This window comes from Odocoileus virginianus, chromosome 12 (genome assembly GCF_023699985.2).
Source record: "Odocoileus virginianus isolate 20LAN1187 ecotype Illinois chromosome 12, Ovbor_1.2, whole genome shotgun sequence".
NCBI lineage: Eukaryota > Metazoa > Chordata > Mammalia > Artiodactyla > Cervidae > Odocoileus > Odocoileus virginianus.
In genome coordinates this window covers 66,924,131-66,944,342 of record NC_069685.1, presented here as the reverse complement: position 1 = coordinate 66,944,342, position 20,212 = coordinate 66,924,131, and the positions used below count along the sequence as shown (strand labels likewise).

At 65.9% G+C, this 20,212-nt stretch overlaps 2 protein-coding genes and 1 non-coding gene across 5 annotated transcripts in view; 1 reads left to right on the top strand and 2 right to left on the bottom strand.

Annotated features, from left to right (window-relative positions):
- Positions 1-13,441, top strand: part of GNAZ (G protein subunit alpha z) — a 31,533-nt gene extending 18,092 nt beyond the window's left edge. For both annotated transcript variants that reach the window (XM_070475701.1, XM_070475702.1), the window contains exon 3: positions 11,839-13,441. In XM_070475701.1, coding sequence (XP_070331802.1) covers positions 11,839-12,183 — 345 coding nt within the window. In that variant the 3' untranslated portion in view covers positions 12,184-13,441. The remainder of the gene's footprint in view (positions 1-11,838) is intronic.
- RSPH14 (radial spoke head 14 homolog) overlaps positions 1-20,212 on the bottom strand; it is a 47,046-nt gene that overhangs the window by 25,487 nt on the left and 1,347 nt on the right. For both annotated transcript variants that reach the window (XM_020907358.2, XM_020907359.2), the window contains exons 2-4: positions 19,906-20,163; positions 18,554-18,656; positions 15,920-16,038 (exon numbers count right to left, since the gene is read on the bottom strand). In XM_020907358.2, the coding sequence (XP_020763017.1) occupies positions 15,920-16,038; positions 18,554-18,656; positions 19,906-20,104 (421 nt within the window). In that variant the 5' untranslated portion in view covers positions 20,105-20,163. The remainder of the gene's footprint in view (positions 1-15,919; positions 16,039-18,553; positions 18,657-19,905; positions 20,164-20,212) is intronic.
- On the bottom strand, positions 15,721-15,793 carry TRNAC-GCA (transfer RNA cysteine (anticodon GCA)). Its single transcript has one exon. It is a non-coding gene; the product is annotated as a tRNA-Cys (tRNA).

Below are 20,212 nucleotides of genomic sequence, written 5' to 3'. Positions count from 1 at the left end.
GAGGCTGGGCAGTGGCCAGCAGGCCCAGCTAGGAAGGCGGCCCCGGCGCCGGGAGCCACAGTGCTGGAGGCCACTCAGCTGGCCAGGGGTGGTGTGGCTGGGCTGCCCCCCAGCATAGGATCTGAGACAGGCAGGAGTCCTGAGCAGACCTGGAGTTGGCCCTGAAGAGGTTTCCGATTCCAGCGTGGGGCTCCAGCCAGCCTGCAGCCCCCGGGGCCAGCCCGTCTCCCTCCCAGAGCTGCGCCCACCTCCGCCCGCCCCCGCTGCTGGGTCCTGCGTGTGATCCTGGGCAGCGGCGGGGCGAGGCCAGGCTCCTTGCTGAGCACAGCTGAGGGTTTGGGGCCACCTGGCCTTTGAGGTGACGCGGGCTGCCCAGATGGGTGTGTGCCCACCCAGACTCCGCCCCCCGGCTCTCTGGCACTGGCTTGTCTCAGCTCCCCTAGGGCTGGCTGGTGGTGGCCCTGGGCCCTGAGGCCTTCTGGAGGTCCGATCTCCAGGCCGCCTCCTGTGTTGTCTCCAGGACGGGAGGCCAGGCAGGGTGAATTCCCTTGGTGCCGGGCGGGGTGCCCAGGCTGTCGGCCGGCATGTCCTGCCGTGGAGCTTGCGCCCACAGGAGTGCTGGCTCAAGAGGGGCGTGGGGGTCCGGGCCCCGGGGCGTCCTGTGTTCCATGGAGGAATGCGGCCGCCCTGTCCCCTGCACTCCACCCTGTCCAGCCGGTCTCAGCTCCGGCATCACCCCCGCCTGGCAGGCGCCCACACGTTGCCACTCCGTACACTGGGGCCCCGTCACGTGTGGACAAGTGGCAGCCAGGCTGAGCCCAGTGGACGGTCAGGTGGACAGGCGGCTTCTCCGAGGCCCGTGGGTCATCCCAGAGGTTCTGGGGCCGTCACAGTGTTTCCTGGAGCGAGAGCCCCCCCCAGCCTGCCCCCCGCCTGGGTGCCGCAGGCCTGGGGAGGTGACTGTTCGCCAGAAAAGGAGATTCTCAATGAGAAACTCAAGCAGGGCTGGAAATTCACTGGATTCCAAGTGATTCTGACCTTTCATGCTCCAGCAGCAGTATCTCGATGGAAAACAAACACTGCCGGGCGGAGACAATGCCGCCCGTGAGTCCCGCCACTGCTGGCCACAAGGGGGGCTGGCTGCCTTTGCCTCCAAGGGCCCTGGTGGAGGCCGGGTGGCCCCGAGAAACCAGAGGGGCCCGGGACCCAGTGCCAGGCTCCAGACGCAGCCCCACAGAGCTCCCCCCGGCTCCCCGCTTGGCATCTGCAGCCTCGTCTCCCCCCGCCAGGGCCCACTCCCGCCTGCCGGCTTTTGCGTCAGCATGTTGCCAAGGGTGACGTCAAGACTGCTGGGCTCGGGGCGTGTGCAGGGCAGCCTCTGGGCAGGAGCGGATTCCGGGGTGTCCATGGACCATGGCAGCCCACGGAGCGCAGAAGTCGTGCCCAGCCTCAGCCACGATGCCAGGCCCTCGTCCCAGAAGGAGTTCACGGGTCCTGAGTCAGCCTGGGCCCCTTCCCCCGTGAGGTCCTGCAGCACCAGGCAGCCGTCCCTGTCCCCTGTGACGTCCTGCAGGCACCGGGGGCCTTCCCTGTCCCTGTGCGGGACTGCCAGAGCTCAGCTCAGGGGTCACCCGTGGACGCCGTGGGCTGGCGCGGGTGCCCGGGTCCCTGTCTCGGCATGAGGACAGCTGGGAGGCCGAGCCCACCGGCCCAGCCCGGCCGCCCCGCCCCACCCGCCCTCTGTGGAGCCCCCGCAGCCTGGCTGCCGGCCTCTGCCCGGGTGGAAGAGACGAGGAGCTCAGCTGTGGCCCCCGTGGGTGCCCACCCGCCCGGACAGCCCCCAGGGTGCCCCCTTGAGCGCCCTGTGGGCAGGACCCCAGCACCCTGCAGTCAGCCTGCTCCGGCCTCAGCCCGTGGACCCGCTGATGGGACTTAGGGCCTCTGCACGGCAGGGCCCCCAGAAGGGGCGGCCAAGGTGGCTGCGAGGTGTCGGTTCTCACGGGAGCACCCTCGCTGGCTCACCGAGCTGTGGACTGTGGAGCGGTCAGCAGGCCTGCTGTATACCTGCTGTTTGCTGGCTGTGCACCTGCTGTGCGCCTGCTGTATACCTGCTGTGCGCCTGCTATGCACCAGCTGTATACCTGCTGTGTGCCTGCTGTATACCTGCTGTGTGCCTGCTGTATGCCTCCTGTGGGTACAAGGCCCAGGGGGGACCAGAGGCCATGGTGAGCCTGAACGCCCGGGGTTCGGGAGCTGAGGTGGGGCACTCAGCCCAGCACAGCTGAGTGTCATGTGCTGCCTAGGGAGTCTGCACCTCCTCTGGGACCGGGCAGGCGCATCTCCCAGGGGTGACTGCACTTCCTCACAGGGCTCATTGCAGGAAGCCTGGTGTTCCTCCCGCTCCCCAGCAGTCACTGGTCAGCCGTGTCGTCTGTGTTGAGGGTCTTGGGTGGGGACGCACGGACATGCTTCTTTGGGGTCAGTGTGTGCCCAGCCCTGCCCAGTGGCCCCTCCTGGTCCTGGGGAGCCCCACCCTACCCCCAGACAGTCGGCAGGGCCTGGCACACGGTGGCGTGCCGCAGACGTGGCCAGGGTTGGGAAGAGCCAATGGCTGGGGCCCTGGCCTCTAGGGCGCAGCTGAGAGGGAGCCCCCGCAGGTGCCGCTTGGGGGGCCGCTCCAGGCTGTCCTACAAGTCCTGTGACCCACCACCCGGACACCACGCTTTGTCCTTCAGCCTAAAAGGGCATACATTTCAGTGCTGTGAGAGGATCGTCATCGCAAAACAGTGCTGTCCGGGAGTGTGGCAAACCAGCCATCACCTGCTGGTGACAGAGCCGGAGGACGCGGTTGGAAGGGAGAGAAGCCAGGCGTGGGTGACACCCAGCTTAGATTGGAAGGGGCTTGACGCAGCCTCCAGGGCCTTTCCCAGGCAGCTCCATGGATGGGGAGGCCAAGGCCGAGGTCACCATCGTGGGCCCAGGGCTGGAAGCCACGGTATGGACAGCGTGCAGGCCTGGGGGGGCTTGAACGGCCACTGGGGTTGGCGCCGCCCCAGCAGCACGCCGCTTGGAAGTAGGACCCCCAGGGAGCCCCAGGGGAGCACGCCCACCCCCCCACCTCCTGCCGCCAACCCGGCTGAGGTCACATTCGGAGGCCACCTGCCTCCCTCCCGGCTACAGCCTCCCTGCAGCTCCTCCCAGTTTCACGGGGTGCCAGGGCCACACGCAGTCTTGACCTCTGCGCACCACATTGACCCAGGGACTGCGGAGGCCCCCTGGACTGGAGCCTGAGGTGAAGGCAGCCCCGGGGGGCTGGGTGCCCGGCGGGGCCGTGACGGCACCTCCCGCCCCCGCTGCAGCAGGCACAGGGCTCTGCTGGCCACACTGTCCCTGCCCTCAGCTGTCCCTGGCGCGCTCGGCCCGGCCCTGTCTCTCTGTGGCCTGTCACCCCTCCCAAGGAGGCCCGCGGGGCCGGGTGCGCGCTCGCGGCCCAGAGCTGCTGCCGGCGCTCATGGGCACTGGCTGCCTCCGCCCGGGCGCCTTTGGCCCTGGCACCGCCCGGGGCCCCTGTTCCTCCACCCAGCTCTCGTCCCAGCCCCCCTCAGCGGCAGGGGGCATCCGGTCCTCCCCTCACGGGCCCTGGGCTTCGCATGGGGGTGGGGGAGGGCAGGTGGAGAGGCAGCACCCGCGGCGACCCTCCCCTGGCAGGGCAGCCTCCCCGGCGCCCGCGGGCAGCCCTCGATGGGCACGTGCCCGCTGACATTTCAGTCCTGGAGCGGCCCGCCCTGCCCTGCCCCCCCAGACGCTGAGCACAAGGCCCTGCGCCCCCCGCCCCGTCACGCCGGCTGCTCCCAGGGCTCCTGCCTTCTTCTCCCTTGGCCAGCGTCGGTCCTCTGCCAGCGGTCAGCCGGGGGGAAGGACGGGCCTTCCTGCAGCCCCGCTCCTCACCGTGGGTCCTTGTGGGTGGGCCCCTCCGTGGTGGCCGCCTCCTGCCGTGACCCTGGAGGCCCCCCCAGGCCGTCAGTGGACACAGCGGGGCAGCCAGGACACCCCATCCCCACCCCGCCCCCCTGTCGCTCTGCCTTCGCCGTGTGACCCCGGTGGATTCTGCTGGGGGGTGTCCACGTGTTTTCAGATCTGAGGCTGCGGTCCTCCGCCTCACAGGCGGATCGGGGGTCAGCCTCTTGCCAGGTCTTGGGCTCTGTAGGCAGGGCTGCCGCTCCCCCCCACACTGTACCCCGTCCTCGTGAGGCCCGCGGCGGCTGGTGGACATCACGTTAGCAGCTTGAGATCAGCCAGGTGAGAGCGGTGACATGGCGGACATGGGCAGATGCTACGGCCACCACCCCCTAGGCGGGCGTTAAAGGGCCCCCAGCCGCCTCCAGGCGGTGCTGACCCCGCCTCCCTGCCCAGCAGGCTCACTCTTGAGTGCACAGCGGCCCTTGCCGCTGGCCTCCTCGTAGAGCCGCCCCCCGACCTCTCGGCGCCCCTCTGCTCTGGGCCTGCGGCCACGCGCGGCGTTTCTGCCCACGGGGACGGGCCTTTGCCAGAACGGTTCACACTCTCCCCGGGCGGGGGAGTCGATGATCTGTGCAGAGGGGCTGCCGGGAGCCGGGGGCGCTGCTGTGTCCGTCAGCGTGTTAGCGGCCGGCCCCGGGGTCTCCCCAGGACAAGGCCCCCTTCCTTCCCCGAGGTCACGCGGGGACCTCATGGCACAGCCCCGGACGCTGAGACTGGTTTTGTCAGGGCCGGCCGGGAGGCAGCCCCAACCAGCGGCCTGGGGGCCGTCCCGCCCCAGAGACCAGCGTGCGGGCGGAAGGGCCCCGACGCTGGGGCAGGGCTTGGGGTGAAGCTGGGGGTGCTGGCCCAGGCTCCACCTGCCAGGCTCGCTGGGGTGGCTGGGGGCAGCCCCTCGAGGCAGGACCGAGGGGTTTGGGGGCCCCCCGGGGGGGCCAGCCACCAGACCTCTGCAGTGCCCAGCTCTGTCCACGCCCCCCCCCCCAGCTCATCTGCTCAGCGGGACCCCAGGGCGGAGGGTCCTTCCAGTTCGTAGCCGCAGGCCCCGGCGTAATTAACCTCCCGAGCGCGTTAGCCCTGCTTCTCACACACACTCATCAGAGCGGCCCCGGATCTTGAGAGACGCAGGTTATTATTGTTTTAAGGGGTTTCTGTAACCAGAGACCTGCAAGACAGCTCCTCTGCTCACCAAGAAGGGGCTCCAGGGAGCAGGCTGAGAGCTTGGGGGCTGCTCGGGGTCCTTGGTGCTGACAGAACGCCCCCAGGTCCCGCCGGCTCTGACAGCCCGGCATTTGGGTTAAGATCTGAATATGGTCAGCAACAGGGAGGGAGCCCCCCAGTGGAGCAGGTGCCCCGCCCCGTTGCCCGCACCTGGCTCCCCACTGGACTTGGGTCCTCTGATCCAGAGACGAGCTCAGCTCAGCAGGCCCTGGGGGCCTGGGCTGCAGCGCAGCCCTCCCCGGCCCCCGCCACCTCCCCCGTTGGGGTTCCTCGTCTCGGGCACTGGCTCTGACGTCACAAACAAAAGCCAGTCACCCAGTGGTCCCGGGCTCGCTCTCCGAGGTTCCCGCTGAGGCTCGCCCAGGCCGTGGCCCCGCACATCTCTGCTGCCCTCCAGGGACCCCGGCGGCCGTCCTGACCGAGGCGGCCCAGGCCTCCCGTGGCCAGCCCTGCGTTCCCCAGAAGCCACGACCTCCAGGCCTGTGTCTCAGGCCTGTGGCCAGTGACCAGCTGCTGAGGATGGAAGAGACGGGCACAGTGACCCAGCAGCCCGCACTTCCTGTGGGGCGGCCCCCTCCAGCTCACCCACCGGAGGACGGGGCCCCGGGAGGCGGGAGGGCAGGCCTCGGCCACACGCGGGTCCAGCCCCGCCTTCCGGGCACAGGACCCAGTTTTGACATCGGCCGTTCCTGGCGCCCGCGGGGCCCGGGGCTCTGGGGCTGGCGCTCAGACGGAGGGCAACGCCAGGCAGTGCAATGTAGACCCTGCGTGGCCACTGCGGCCTCCCCCGGCCCGGCCTGCTGGCTGCGAAGGCTGTGGGAGCCTCAGGACGCCTCCTTTCCTCTCTCACACTGGACGCTCGGGTGGGCTGGGCCCCCACGCGGCATGAAGCGCCCCCAAGGCTAAGGCCAGCCCATCCCAGCGTGGCCGAGCTGACCCAGGGAGCCTGCTGTGGCCATCCTGCCCCCGACCCCTGCGTCCAGCTCAGACCTGCCAGGATCAGGCTGCAGGTACCCCTCGGTACGGCGGCGCCAAGGCCAGGGGCTGCCCGGCAGAGATGGAGGCAGTGCTGGGCTACGTGGCCGCCGGGTGCCCTCCTGACGCCCAGGCCTAGCAGGCTGGGCTCTCTGCTGGACAGCCGGGAGCCTGTGGGGGCCCAGAGCCTGGGCCCCATCGAGGCCAGCACCCTCCCTCTCTGGGCCCTACTCTGGGTGTGGCGGGGAGCAGGGTACGGGGGCTCTGTGCCCGTCAGAGCAAGTGCTCCACGCGTGGCCTTGGGGCTCTGGGAGTCGATCCTAACTCGTTCCCCGCCTGCGCCCCTGAGGTTACAGGCGGCCCACTGTCCCCGTGCCCCCTGCCCGGGGGTCTGCAGCCACCCGTGGGCTCAGGAGCTGTCTCTTCTGGCTGAGATCCCGTCGGTCTCTGAGGTTCAGTGAGAGCAGGGCACTGATGCATGTGTCTGGGGCGCAGGGGCTGGCTGGTCACGCCGACTCCTGGCGCACAACTGGGCCCGGCTGGCAGGGCCTCAGCCAGGGTCCCCGCATTCGTCCTGAGAGCGGGGTGGCAGCCTGCCCGTGTAGCTGCGGCTGTCTCCGCCTGGCCCCTGAGGACGCAGGGCGCCCCCAGGCCGACGTGGCCGTGGGGGGTTGAGCACGCCTGTCCTGAGGCGCCACGGTGGGACCCGGGCCGCGGTCCCTGGGAGGACCAGGGCGCCTTTGTGCAGACCTCAGTGCCCTGACGCAGATGGCTCGCCGAGCCTCCCCGTGGGGGACCGGGGGCCTGCTCCTGGGGAGGGGGTGCTTGGCGGGGCGGCGGGGGCGTCCAGTGAGCTGCCCCAGGCTGAGCTTGCACTGCTCCTGGCACGTTCGGGGTGGCTTTCAGGCCACTAGGGCCTGAGCACAGCTTCCCTGCAGCTGTTATCTTGTTTAAACAGCGCTGCTGTTTGAAGGGGTAGGCCTGGCCACGCGGTTACCACGAGCCTCACAATTGTCCCCGCAGGGAGGGCAGGGGACGGGCCTCCAGAACACAACACCCCCCGCCCCCCACAAAGCCCCATCTGTCGATGGCCCCAGGGCTGTGGGGCCCAGCCCCTGGGGTGGGGGGAGGCTGGGCCCTTTGCTGAGCCCCCTTCTGGTCCCTGGGGCTGGGGTCCAAGGGCCATGCGTACGCGGGAGGTGAGGATGAGACGCACCCCCCACCCCGAGTGTTAATCCCAGTGCTGCTCACTGATCCCCACTTTGACCCCTGATCCCTGACCCGAACCAGGGCTGCCTGTCTGCAGGGGGCAGCAGGCGCTGGGGGAAGGTCAGGGCCCCAACGGGGGGCACATGGAGTCGTGGAGTCAGGTCCTGGGGCCACAGCACCGACCCTGGGCAGGACCGCACCCGTCTGTCTTGGCCCGGGGGGGCAAGGGGTCGAGCGCCAGGGCAGAAGGAGAAGCGGTGGGCGGCCCCGCTGCCCCCGTGCTGACCGCGGCTCCAGGCCGTCCCCACAGAGCAGCCCCTGGCAGCACGGGGCTTCCGTGCCCATCAGCCTCACTAACCCAGTCCTGGGTCCAGGGCAGCCAGCGCCTGGCCCCATGAGAGGAGGAAGTAGGCATCGCTGACTCGGTTGGTCTGGATGTGACCCCAGACGTCCAGCTCTTTTCCCCGGTCGCCTGCCCTCTTCCCAAGGCCGCTGGGAGCAGGGTTTAGGGTGGGGGCCGGTGGGGACCGCAGGTGGCTCCGGCCATCAGAGGCTCTCCCTGGGGCCGAGGGGTCCTCAGCCCACGTGATGTACATGGGGGACTCAGGGAGGAGGCCCAGAGCCTGCGGGGTGGCCATCCAGGCAGACATGGCCACAGGGTGCCCTGCGGTCACTGCCCCGCCCCCGCCCCCAGGACACCCACCCACCAGCAGCAGGTCCCCAGAAGGACCACCCCCTTCCCTGCCCCATGCCCCACCCCTGGGGGCCGTGAGGTCTGCCGAACCCCCAGCGGCCCTCCCCCGCTGCAGCACGTAGCCGGCAGTGGATGGTGCTGCCTGGCCCAGCCTGAGGGTCTGGGTCTGCGACGCTGTGGGTGGAGGCTGCCTCCCCAGTTGCCGTGGAAACGGTAGGACTGCACTCAGGCGCCCTGGTGGCAGACTTGGCAGTGGGAAGGGCCTGAGGGGCCGTGGGCGCTCCCAGGCCCCCTGTGGACAGTCCAACTGGGACCATGCCTGCCCCCGTGTCTGCACTGGCGGTGGTGACTGCGCGCTGGCTGGGGTGAGCCAGGCTCACGGGCCCTGCCCTCCTGGGGACTCGCCCTTGTCCACCCTCACGATCCGCCTGGGAGCAGAGGTCTGAGTTGCCGCCCCAGGCATCCAGCCTCTGCCTCTAGCCGCCTCCTCCCTGTCCCCAGGGGGCCCTCCTGCCTGCGCCCCTCGGCCCGAAGGCTGTAGCCACAAGCCGGCCCTGCACCCCACCCCTGACTCACGACAAGCTGGAGCCCAAAGGGAAAGGCATGGCGGACGGACGATGAGGACCTTTAGTGGATGCTGGGGGCGGGCGGGGGATGGGTAGGGCAGACCTTGGAGCTTCATACCGCTGGGCAGCCTGCGATCCGGGCCCGGTCCCTTTCCCGTGGAGCCCAGGGCCAGGGGTGCCCCAAGTGCAGCCTTTGCCTGGCCCCCCCCAGCAGCCTCCCAGCAGGGCCCCCGGCTGTACTAGACTTCTCTGCAGCTTTGCATGAAGACAACACCACCCTCTCTCAGCCACAGGCCACAGCCCCCACTAGGGCGGCAAGCGTGTCTGCGCAGCTGCTGGGACCTCGGGACAGATGGGGTGTGAGGCTGGGGTCCACTCGCCCTGTCCTCAGCGGAGGAGACCCGCCCAGAAGGGCTCAGGGTGGGCCAGGGAGGTCCTGGGGGCCCCTCCCACCCAGGGCACAGGGCTGGGCGGCAGCTGACGCCTTCCTGGCCATGGAGGAGGGGGCAGTCAGTGCCACACTGAAGCTGGCCCCCCCGACGGGCCTGCGGCGCCCTCACACTCCGCGGGCCGCCCCCCACGGCCGGGCACAGACTCCACGGGTCTTGTTTATGTGGCACCGCCTCGGCATCCAGCCCCGATGGACCCTCCCCACTCGGCCCAGTGAGCCAGGTGCCGCCAGGCGTCCCCGCCGCCCGGCCCCCACCCTCGGCGCCCGCAGAGCCTGGCACTGTGGTGAACGGAGCTCATTCACGCCCGCAGCCCAGCCTCCCTGCCTGAGAGGCAGGATTCACAGCTCCCGAGAACAAACACCCCAGGCTGGTCCTGCAGCAGGCAGACCAGGGCCTTCCTGGACCAAGGCCTCGTGCTGGGCCGTGCTCTGGGCCCCACGGAGCCAAGTGAGTGTCCGGGCCGCACCCTGCCACAGCGTCCCCTCGGGCTGCCCGCTGCCCCGTCCTGGCCTTGCAGGGTGCCCCCAGCCCCAGGACACCTGGCCTTGCGTCTCTAAGTCAGCGGGTGTTGGCTGCTACGGGCCCTGGTGCCTGGCGTGGGGCCTCTCGGCTTCCCACCGGGGGCCCATTCCACCCCCAGCCCCTGGAGGAGGACAGCTGACAGAGCCCCCTTTCCCGGGGGGGGGGGGGGCGCAGCAGGCCCGACACACAGCCGGAGGCTGGCAGAGTGGGGTGCTGGCTGCCCGAGGAGGCAGGGGAGGCGTGAGGGAAGCTGGCTCAAGTGGCACAGGGTGCTGAGATGCTGACAGGCTGGGGTTTCCGGGGGCCCCTGGAGGGGCTATCGGGGTGGGAGTAGGTGCTGGGGGCCCCCCGCCTACCCCACCAGAGGCCAGAGACGACGTGAGCTGATAAGGGAGGTACCGTCCCTGTGGGGGTGGGCGGGCCCCATTCCCTCCTGCCCAGGGGCCAGTCAGACTTCACTCGTGCCGACGGGGTTCCACCCCCCACCCCTGCAGGGCAGACCGGCAGAGCCCCGCGTGACCCCTCGGCAGGCGAGCGCCGCTTCGACAGGGGCCGCCGGGCTGGACGCAGGAGCTGCCTGGCTCCCCGCCCAGTGATCCAGCAGGGCCCATATGCCCGGATATCCTAACACCTGCCATCCCCCGCCCCGCGCTGGCCCACCCACCCTGGAACCCCGGCACACGCAGGACCCGGCCACTCGGCCTCTGGGCTCTGGGCTCTGGCACCCACCCGAAACCTGAGACCTGCTCCGCAGTTAGTGAATACGTGCTCACGGCTGCGTCTGTCACTCATCTTATGTGTGAAATCTGGGGTCGGGAGCACCCTGATTAAGACATCACTCCCGTGAAATGACGGCTCTGCCGCTGGTCCTTTCCACACGGCTTCCAGGAACCCATTAGCACTCATTACCACCCAGTGGCAGGCGGTGTTCCTGGACCACCAGTTACGGCAAGTGGGACTTCATCCTGCTCTCAGACATGGCTGGGGGCCAGCATCCTGCTTCTGTCTGCAGAAGGATCACCCCCGCCAACACATACACACACATGATCACCCCCCCAATACACACACACAATCAGCCCCCAACACACATGATCATCCCCCAACACACACCCCTGCGAAGCCCTGAGACCAGGCTCTTTCTAACGAAGGCACAGGAAGGGTTTGGGAGACCAGCCCTCCGAGGTGTAGCGCAGGGCCTGGAGGCTGTGTCTCAGCGGTGGGGGGCGATCTTCTAGTCCCGAAGCCATCAAACCCTGTACTTCCGAGAGGGCCAGGCCTCTGAGAGATGCGGGCTTCGCGGGCGCCCCGGGCTCCCCACCCTGGGGCCAGCAGCACTGCGCGTCTGCCCCGGAGGGTCTGCAAGCCTCATGCTCCTGGCCAGGGGGCTTGGAGCACATTTCTGGGCCCTCCAGGCCTCGGTTTCTTCGTCTGCAGAATGGGGACAATAAGGTCGAGGGTGGAGCAGGTGCCCACTGTCAGCAGCAGCTGCAGCTTCCCTGTTTATTGCCGCATGCTCAGAACAGTCCTTCATCTGACATCTCAGCTCTAGACTGGCCCCGCCCTTGGGACACTCATCTCGTTCATCTTAAAACACAGGGCAGCTCACCACCCACAGGTGTCCCTTAGAAGCAAGGTGATCAGTTGTGGGGGCGGGGGGGAGCAGGTGAGGGCCCTGGGCTCCTCGAGAGCCCGCAGGCTGCAAGGCGTACCCTTGGTCCTCTTGGGGAGGTGGAAGGGACCGCCGGGGCCACTCTGCGGTCACGGGGCCTCCTGGGGGCCGTCCTCACCTCCTGGGGGGGCAGTAGGGGGGGTCCTGTGTGTGGCCCCAGCTGAGCTGGGCTGGCCAAGCTTTGCCCTGGAGCCTTGCTTTTGGGAACACAGGTCTCCCTGCAAGTCACGGACTCCCGTGAGGCCTGATGCCTGGCGGGATGGAGGCTCCCGGCCGGCCCACCCCCAGCAGGTGGGGCTGACCACGTGCTGGCTGCAGAGGGGTGGGGCAAGGACGGTCCTTCCTGGGAGCTGGGCGCTGGCCTGCAGCGGGGGGGGGGGGGGGGGGGGGGGGTGTGTGTGTCCCTGGCTGGCAGCCCTGAAGGCACGTGTGGTCAGTGGCCCCTGGGGGGCTGTGCGGGGCATGGGGCCTGCTGGGGCCCGGCTGTGCTGACCACCCCCCTGCCCCCCCCAGAGCCGGATGGCCGAGAGCCTGCGCCTCTTCGACTCCATCTGCAACAACAACTGGTTCGTGAGCACGTCGCTCATCCTCTTCCTCAACAAGAAGGACCTGCTGGCGCAGAAGATCCGCCGCATCCCACTCACCGTGTGCTTCCCCGAGTACAGCGGCCAGAACACCTACGAGGAGGCCGCCGTCTACATCCAGCGGCAGTTTGAGGACCTGAACCGCAACAAGGAAACCAAGGAGATCTACTCACACTTCACCTGCGCCACTGACACCAGTAACATCCAGTTCGTGTTCGACGCCGTGACCGACGTCATCATCCAGAACAACCTCAAGTACATCGGCCTCTGCTGAGGGGGCCGGCGGGGCTGCGGTGAGACGGGGGGAACCAGCCCGGGGGGCAGAAGATGGGGGTGGGGGCCAGAGCGTGTCCCCAGCCCACCCCGTCGGCCCCCTCGTCTCTGCAAACACGACTGTATATGGATAGGTTGCTAGGTAGGTAGACACTTGCGCGCGTGCACACACACACACACACACACACATTCTCTCTCTCTCTGCAGACGGGCAGGCTCCCCGCCTGGCCGAGGCCCCGTGAAGGCTTGAGGAGCTGTCGCCAAGTCCGCCCCCCAACCCCCAGACCCTCCCGCCACGTCACTCTGCCTTCCCGACGCAGCCCTGCTCTGCGTGGGGGACCGCGGGGCTGGGTGGCCGGCTCCCCGGGAGGAAACCTGGAGCCAGGGCCGTGCCACCCCCCTGGGCACACACGGGCACCAGGCTGGCCACAGCACTGACCAGCCCCCCGGCCACTCACCACCCTTTTTAACACGCCTGGGGAAACACAGCAGAGCCGCGCCATCACCTGCGTGCTCGGCTGGTCTGGACCCGGCCCCGCTGGGCTCCAGCTGTTCTCCCATGAGTCGGACGTTTTATAAAACCAAACCCTGGTTTTTCTCCTCTGATATCCTTTTTTTTTTTTTTTTTTTGGGCCAAATCTCGTGGTGTTTCGCAGAGATACAGAAAATTTCCAATGCAGTTGAGTCTTCTTTTTTAAACGCAGATTTTGAAAACCTATTTTTTCTCCCCCCGCCCCCGGGTGGGCCTTCTCGCGTCTTGGCTTGCTGAGTGTCAGAGTTGTCACTGGTGCGTCTGTCCGTCTGCCCGGCGGCAGCCTTGGGGCCGCGTGGTACACAGGCCCGTGCAGCGTCCCCTTGTCCCTGGTGCGGCCTCCGCTTCATTTCTCTTTTAGAAAACAAACGTGCCGTGTTCACAGAAGGCCCTTCACCGCGGGAGCGGATGAACGGTCGCTTGGCGTCTCGGGGTTTAAAACTACACGACCTGTGGCTCCTCCGCATGTGAAGGGACGGGAGGCCAGAGGGGCAGCCGCGCCTCCTGTGAAGGCTCGGCCGCCTGAGGGGGGCCCTTCCTGCCCGCAGAGCCCTCGCCGGGCAGACCCCCTCTGGGCCCTCATCCGGGACCCTGAGTCAGAGGTCGGTGCCCAGAGTCACAGCTGAGGACTCTCGAGGGACGTCGTTGAGAGGGGAGTGAGCAGCCGGGGGATGGCGCGGAAGTCCGAGATCGTCTCCTTTATGAAAATAAAACACCCTGAATGAGCCAGGCCTCGTCCCGAGTGCTCTGTGTGCGGCGCGGGGCCGGGGGGTCACGGGGGCGGGGGGGGGGGGACGGCGACTGTGCCCAGGTCCCTTTTCTCTGCCCGCTTCCTGCACGCCTTTAGAAAAACTGTCTGGAGGTGAACGTCAAGAACCAACAAGCCCACAGAGACGGAGGCCGCCCGCCCGCCCGCGTGTCCCGGGGACGACGGGGGCTCCAGCCCAAGCTGCTCAGTCACCTGGGCCCCCTCTGCCCTGAAGATGCCGCGCTGGGTCAGTCATCCCTGTAGGGCAGGCCGGCGAGGGGAGCAGGGTCCCCAGCCCAGTGCCGGCGGCTCGCCGGGGTGGGGAGCGGCATCGCATCGCCGAGGGCGGGAAACGCTCCTCGGGGAAGTCCGTCTTCACTGCACGGGGTCCTCCGGGGTCAGTGGTGACCCATTTGACAGAGGACCGGAACGTGCCCAAGGTCGGGGTGGGGGCGGCGGAGCCATCCCCTCCAGGAGGAGCAGAGTGGCGGCCAGGGGCCAGTGCCTCCCGAGGCCCGGGTCTTCGCTCAGCTCTGCACCTGAACGGCCGTGGCGGGAGCCCGGGGGTGGGGGGCACGGAGCCACCGGAGCGCCATCTCAAAGCCAGGACCCGCCCGAAGCCCGGAGGGAGGGACGCAGACACCGCCCGCCGGTAAGTAGCTGCACGGCACTCAGCCCTGGGTCTGCCCACGTGGCCCCCTGCTCATCCCCCAGCAGCGGAAACCCCCCGGGGAGGGCTTTTGCGTGAGAAGAACCTCTGAGTTAAACTCTTTGAGGCTTATTCTGTGCTTTCATGCCAGCTGGGATAAGAGCCGTGACCCACCTCACTGTGAGCATCTTTAACTAAAAGCACACAACTGGAGGGAAACAGGAGGCGTCTGCCTTCTGCCCTGACGCTTCAAGGAGGGGAGAGGATTCCCTGCGACAGTGCCCTGGCCCACTCTCCGCCCCCGCCCTCCGCCTTTTATCTGCTCAGTCCCTCCTCTGACCAGCTGAGCCCCCTGCTGAGGGGGTCCATGACCCTCGATCTTCAGGGGCCCAACATCCACCCCCCCCCACCTCCCGGGGCCTCGGAAGTCCTCTCTGCGGGGCAGATGGAGCTGGGGCTGCGGGCCGGGCGCTTGCGAGGATGGAGCCGCCTCCTTCCGGGAAGGCACGTGCCGAGCTGCAGGGCCGAGAGGCCCACACTTAGCAATGTGGGGACTGGGGCTTGAAGGAGGGCCGCCCTGAGCGGGAGAGGGTCCCCTGTGCCCCTGGGGCGGCAGCTGAGTCCGGGGACGGGGCGGGGGGCGCGTGTGCTGCCCCCGAGCTGTCGCGCTGAGGACGCCCGCCCACCCCACCCCCGCGCTCCCCTGGACACAGAGCCTCATCGCTGTCCGGCCCCAAGGAGGGACTCCAGGAAAGCCCGCCACCGCGTCCCCACCCCCTGGGCCCGGAGGGCGCCTGCCTGCAGCCCCGCGGCGCCCAGCGCTCGGGACCCCCATCAGAGGAGAGGGCCCGATGGGCGGGAGCGCTTCCGGGGCTGTGTCCACACGGGGCGGGGGGCGGGGGGGCGGCCGGCCGGTCACTCGGCCGGCAAAGCGGAGCCGCCCCGCGCGGCGGCGGCCGGTCCTGCGGCGCCGCCTACCGGCCACTGCGGGGAGGAGGGGTACCAGAAACAGCAGCTCTCGCCGCTCAGATCCCCCTCCACCCACTGGCCCCAGCGAGGACGCCCCCCGGGACACAGCCCCCCGGGCCGGCGCAGGAGCCTCAGGTGGTCCTCCCGGGGCGCCCGCCACGTGCCATGTCCCTCCTCCCTCTCTCCATCAAGCTGCCCACCCACCGCCTGCTGCCACCCCTCCCCAGAGCGTCCCAGGCCTCCCTCTGGGCAGGTCGCAGACGATGAGCAGCGCCGAGGAAATCCTGAGATAAAGGGTGAAACTCTGGCCTCCCTGCTCTCCGGGTGGGCCTAGTGCTTGGGAATTTCAGAAAAATTTGCAGGAGGCCGTGGAGCGCGTGTGTAAGACTGTTACTGGCTGCTGTATTCTCGGCTGCCACACACCAGAAACAATTCATACATTCTCAACAGAAATCCACGCGGGCAACAGACGGGATGAATAAATGGTGGTCTCCTCGTATAGTGTGCATATCACACTGCGGCGCAAATTGGCAAAAACCAGACGACAGAGGCAAAGAAGCCAGAGACAAAGTATTGCAGACCCTGTGCCCACTTACTCCAGGCCAGGATACTGGCGTGGGCAGCCATTCCCTCCGGGGATCTCCCTGACCCAGGGATTGAACCTGGGTCTCCTACATTGCAGGCAGATGCTTTACCGTCTGAGCCACCAGGGAAATCCCACTTAATGGGTATGTTGTGTCTCAATAAAAGCATGACGTGCTCTAAACCGTGGTTGGCACAGTAGGTGCCCGTCGGGGAGAAGGGCGCCCGGGCCGCCCGTGTGCCCATGCCGAGCCTACCTGCCGGCACCTGGGCCAGGTGCCTGAAAGCCGTGTAGAGGTTCTCCCGGCAGGCCGAGCGGGGGTCGCTCAGCAGGAAGGACAGCGCTTGGATGACACTGTGCTCCAGGAAGCCCTCTCTGGGGAAGAAAAGTCAGATTTAGACACGGCCGAGGCATGAAATTAACAGCTGCTTGCTCCTTGGAAGAAAAGTTACGACCAACTTAGACAGCTTGTTAAAAAACAGAGACATTACTTTGCCAACAAAGGTCTGCTAGTCAAGGCTATGGTTTTTCCAGTGGTCATGTATGTATGTGAGAGTTGGACTGTGAAGAAAGCTGAGCGCTGAAGAACTGATGCTTCTGAACTGTGGTGTTGGAGAAGACTCTTGAGAGTCCCTTGGACTGCAAGGAGATCCAGCCAGTCCATCCTAAGGGAGATCAGTCCTGGGTGTTCATTGGAAGGACTGATGCTGAAGCTGAAGCTCAGATACTTTGGCCACCTGATGCAAACAGCTGACTCATTTGAAAAGACCCTGATGCTGGGAAAGATTGAGGGCAGGAGGAGAAGGGGATGACAGAGAATGAGATGGTTGGATGGCATCACCAACTCAATGGACATGGGTTTGGGTGGACTCTGGGAGTTGGTGATGGACAGGTAGGCCTGGCATGCTGCGGTTCATGGGGTCGCAGAGTCGGACACGACTGAGCGACTCAACTGAACTGAACTGAAGGCTGTGCCAGGAGAAGGTCCAATAAGATCCTAGAGGCAGGGGGTCTGCCCTGCCCCCCGCCCCCTGGAGCCTGAGCCCTGGCAGCTGGGACAGACTGCATCCATGCAGCCTCTGGGGAGAAGGCCGAGTCTGCGGGAGCCCTGGAATCGGTTGTGCCTCAGTGGCGGTGGACGACTCCGGGCGACAGAGGCCGACCTCCCTGAGCACCTGGCTGGGCTGACCAAGCCTCTCTCCACCTGCCGGACACACGCCTGTGCTCTGTCCAGGGCAGGCCTGTCCCTCCAAACCCAGGTAAACCTGTTGTGCTTGTTGTTATAATGACACACGTTCATTAACTATCAGGTAAGCCCATTCAAGAGCTTCCCCAGCAGCTCAGCAGCCAGGAACCCACCTGCAATGCAGGAGTCACAGGAGGTGCAGGTCTGATCCCTCAGTGGGGAAGATGGGGAGATGCCCCTGGAGGAGGGCATGGCACCCCACTCCAGGAGTCTTGCCTGGAGAATCCCCATGAACAGAGGAGCCTGTGGGCTACAGTCCATGGGGTCGCAAAGAGTCAGACATGACTGAAGCAACTCAGCATGCATGTAAGCCAATTTGATGAGAGAAGAGTTGTTAGTTTCTGGGTGGTTTTTTTTTTTTTTTTTATTTCCTTATGAAAACAAAGTTGAATGCTTTGGAAAGACTTAAAAATGAGCATCTGAAACAGTTGGGAGATAACTGTAAAGATTCTAGAAGGGTCTGGTCTGCAGATTACCTCATTAACGTCTGATTTCTTGCTCAACTTTAAAGAAGCGAAGCTACTGATTCATGATGTTCCAGGCATGGTTTAAGCAGAAGAGATGACGGGAAACACGGTCTGCTGGGCACAGGGGTTGGCGGCTGCCTAATTGTTTAGGGGTTTGGGCTTAAGATGAACTGTCTGGAAATTCCCTGATGGTCCAGCGGTCGGGACACCGAGCTTTCACTGCCGACGGCGCAGGTTTGATCCGTGGTGGCTGGGCTTCCCAGGCGGCTCAGTAGTAACGAACCCGCCTGCCAGGAGACGCAGGAGACGCAGGCTCGACCCCTGGGTCAGGAAGACCCCTTGGAGTAGGAAACGGCAACCCAGCCCAGTGTTCTTGCCTGGGAAATCTCATGGGCCGAGGAGCCTGGTGGGCTACCGTCCACGGGGTCACAAAGAGTTGGACACAGTGGAGCTCACACACACTGCTGCTACAGGGAACGGAGACCCCACAAGTCGCACGGTGGCAGAAGTAAAGAGGAAGTGTCTAAAGGGAATGCACAGTTTCTTTCCTGGCTTTCTTTTTTTGATGTGGACCATTTTTAAAATCTTGGTTGGATTTGTTACGATATGAGTTGTGCTTTACGTCTCCGTGTTTTGGACACCAGGCATGTGGGGTCTTAACCGCCCGACCAGGGATCAAACCCGCGCCCACTGCATTGGAAGGTGAAGGCCGAAACGCTGGGCCACCAAGTCCCTCTTTCCTGGCTTTTTCCCCCTTCTGGCTTTTTAACCATTCCATCTGATTAACCGCGTAACTGCTGGGCCCGATCACGTCTGGTTAGGGCTTCCAGGCTGCGGTCGGGCCTAAGAGAGAACTCGGTGTGAGGCCTGGCCCGGGGCTGGCACACAGGAAGTGCCCAGCTGTGCCCTGCCTGAGGTCAGCCTCGTTCTGGGAGAAGGAGGTCACGGGGGGGCCCCCACGTGGCGGGCCCTTCCGAGCCCCAAGTGAGGTGTCCAGGCCTCTTCTCTCAGCGCCTGGGCGCCCACCCCGAGTCTCCCCGACGGTAAGTCAGCTCTGTAAGCTGTAACTCCCCACGGCGACCGGAGGCCAGGGACCCCGCACTCATCCGCTCGCCTCATGTGGATCCGAGAGGGCGGCAGGTTCAGCTGGGCAGGGACCCGGGGCTCGAGGGCTCACCTGCCCACGTTGTGGGTGGCCATGATGTACAGCACCTCGGTGGTCTTGATGCGCACCAGGTCGTTGGTGTCCCTTAGCAAGGCTTTCAGGCTCTCCAGGCAGCCTGCGGGGCAGAGGGACTGATGAGTGTCCTCCAGGATCAGAAACTAGCTGATCCAGAAGTCGACGGATGTGCCAATGTCGGGGTCAAGAGCACCAGGGCTCCGCTGTTTGCGGGCGTGGGGATGCCGTGCATGGCGGATGCTTCAGGGTCACTGTTGGGGCCTCTGGGTGCCAGAAAGGCTCACCCCAGGGACCCTGTCTCCACACACCCCCCCCACTGATTTCTGTGCATGCCCCTGCTGGTGCCACCCCTCCCGGTCCTCCACGGGGTTTAAAAATACCCCTTTTATTTGGAGAGACCGGAAGTCAAATTCCAACCTTGTCATCAGCTGTTGTGTACCCTTACATTGTGACACGCCAGATCGAGCATCTAGAAATCCTGCCTTTTTGTGGGGCCCCGCTAGCCTCACAGTCCTTCTTACTGAGACTTTGCTTCTTCTCTGTTGGGTGGAGGAGGCTCCTTCCCTCGCCAGGAAGAGGACAGAGATAAACCCAGGCATGCATGCACTCATCATGGTTCCGGCCCGGAGTCGGGCTCATTAAATAGCAACCTTTATTAGCGAAGCTCCACCCAGCCTCTGAGGCCAGGTCGGGACCACTGCTGACGCCTCTGGGATTAAACCATCACTTCGGATGAGTAAGGCCAGTGGGAGAAGCAGCAGATCACTCACTGTGGACCTGATCTGGAGTAGGTGCGACCAGGCCACTCATGTCAACTCAGCTCTTATGTGGGTAATTGTTGTTTCATCACTAAGTGGGGTCCAGCTCTTTGCAACCCCATGGATTGCAGCCAACCAGGCTCCTCTGTCCATGGGATTTCCCAGGCAAGAACACTGAGTGGCTTGCTATTTCCTCCAGGGATCAAACCCACATCTCCTGCATTGGCAGGCAGATTCTTTACCACGGAGCCTCCAGGGGAGCCCCCTATCTATGGGTAATTAGGAACGTAGGAGAAAACGGACAGAGGTCCTCACCTCCGTGTGGTTTCAGTAGGGCTAGCGCCTAGCTTCTCTGACAGCCTTGTGAATGAGACAGATAAACAGGCCTCGTTGGAGAATGTGTGGCCACTGGGCTGAATCCTGGCAAGAGGGGCTGACCACTGGTGGCGCCCAGCTGAGGACCGGCTGACTGGTCGGGAGGGCTGCTGTGATGGGGCCAGGTCAGCTCCCCTCCCCACCCCCCGCCTCCGGCTGCTCTGCGTCCGTCCATCCAGACCCCAGTCGTGGTCCCTTGGGCTGCGACATGCTCACCGATCCTAATGGCCGTGTAGACGTGCTCGGGGTCGTGCATGAGGTCACAGAGAGCCATGAGGGCTTTCTGCCTCGTCAGCAGGTCGTCCGCCTGCAGCTCCTCGTTCAGCTTGGGCAGCGCGCGGCAGCCGTAGGCAATGGCCGCCTGGGCGGGGTTGACGTTGGGGGGCAGGTACGTGGAGATCCTGGCGTCCGCCATCGTCCCACACCTGCTCGGGGTGACTCGGGAGCTTTCAGAGTGAAGCTCGGAGGGGACCGCTGGTTAAAAGAACCCAGACGTTGTCATCATTGCTACTGTGGCCTGGCA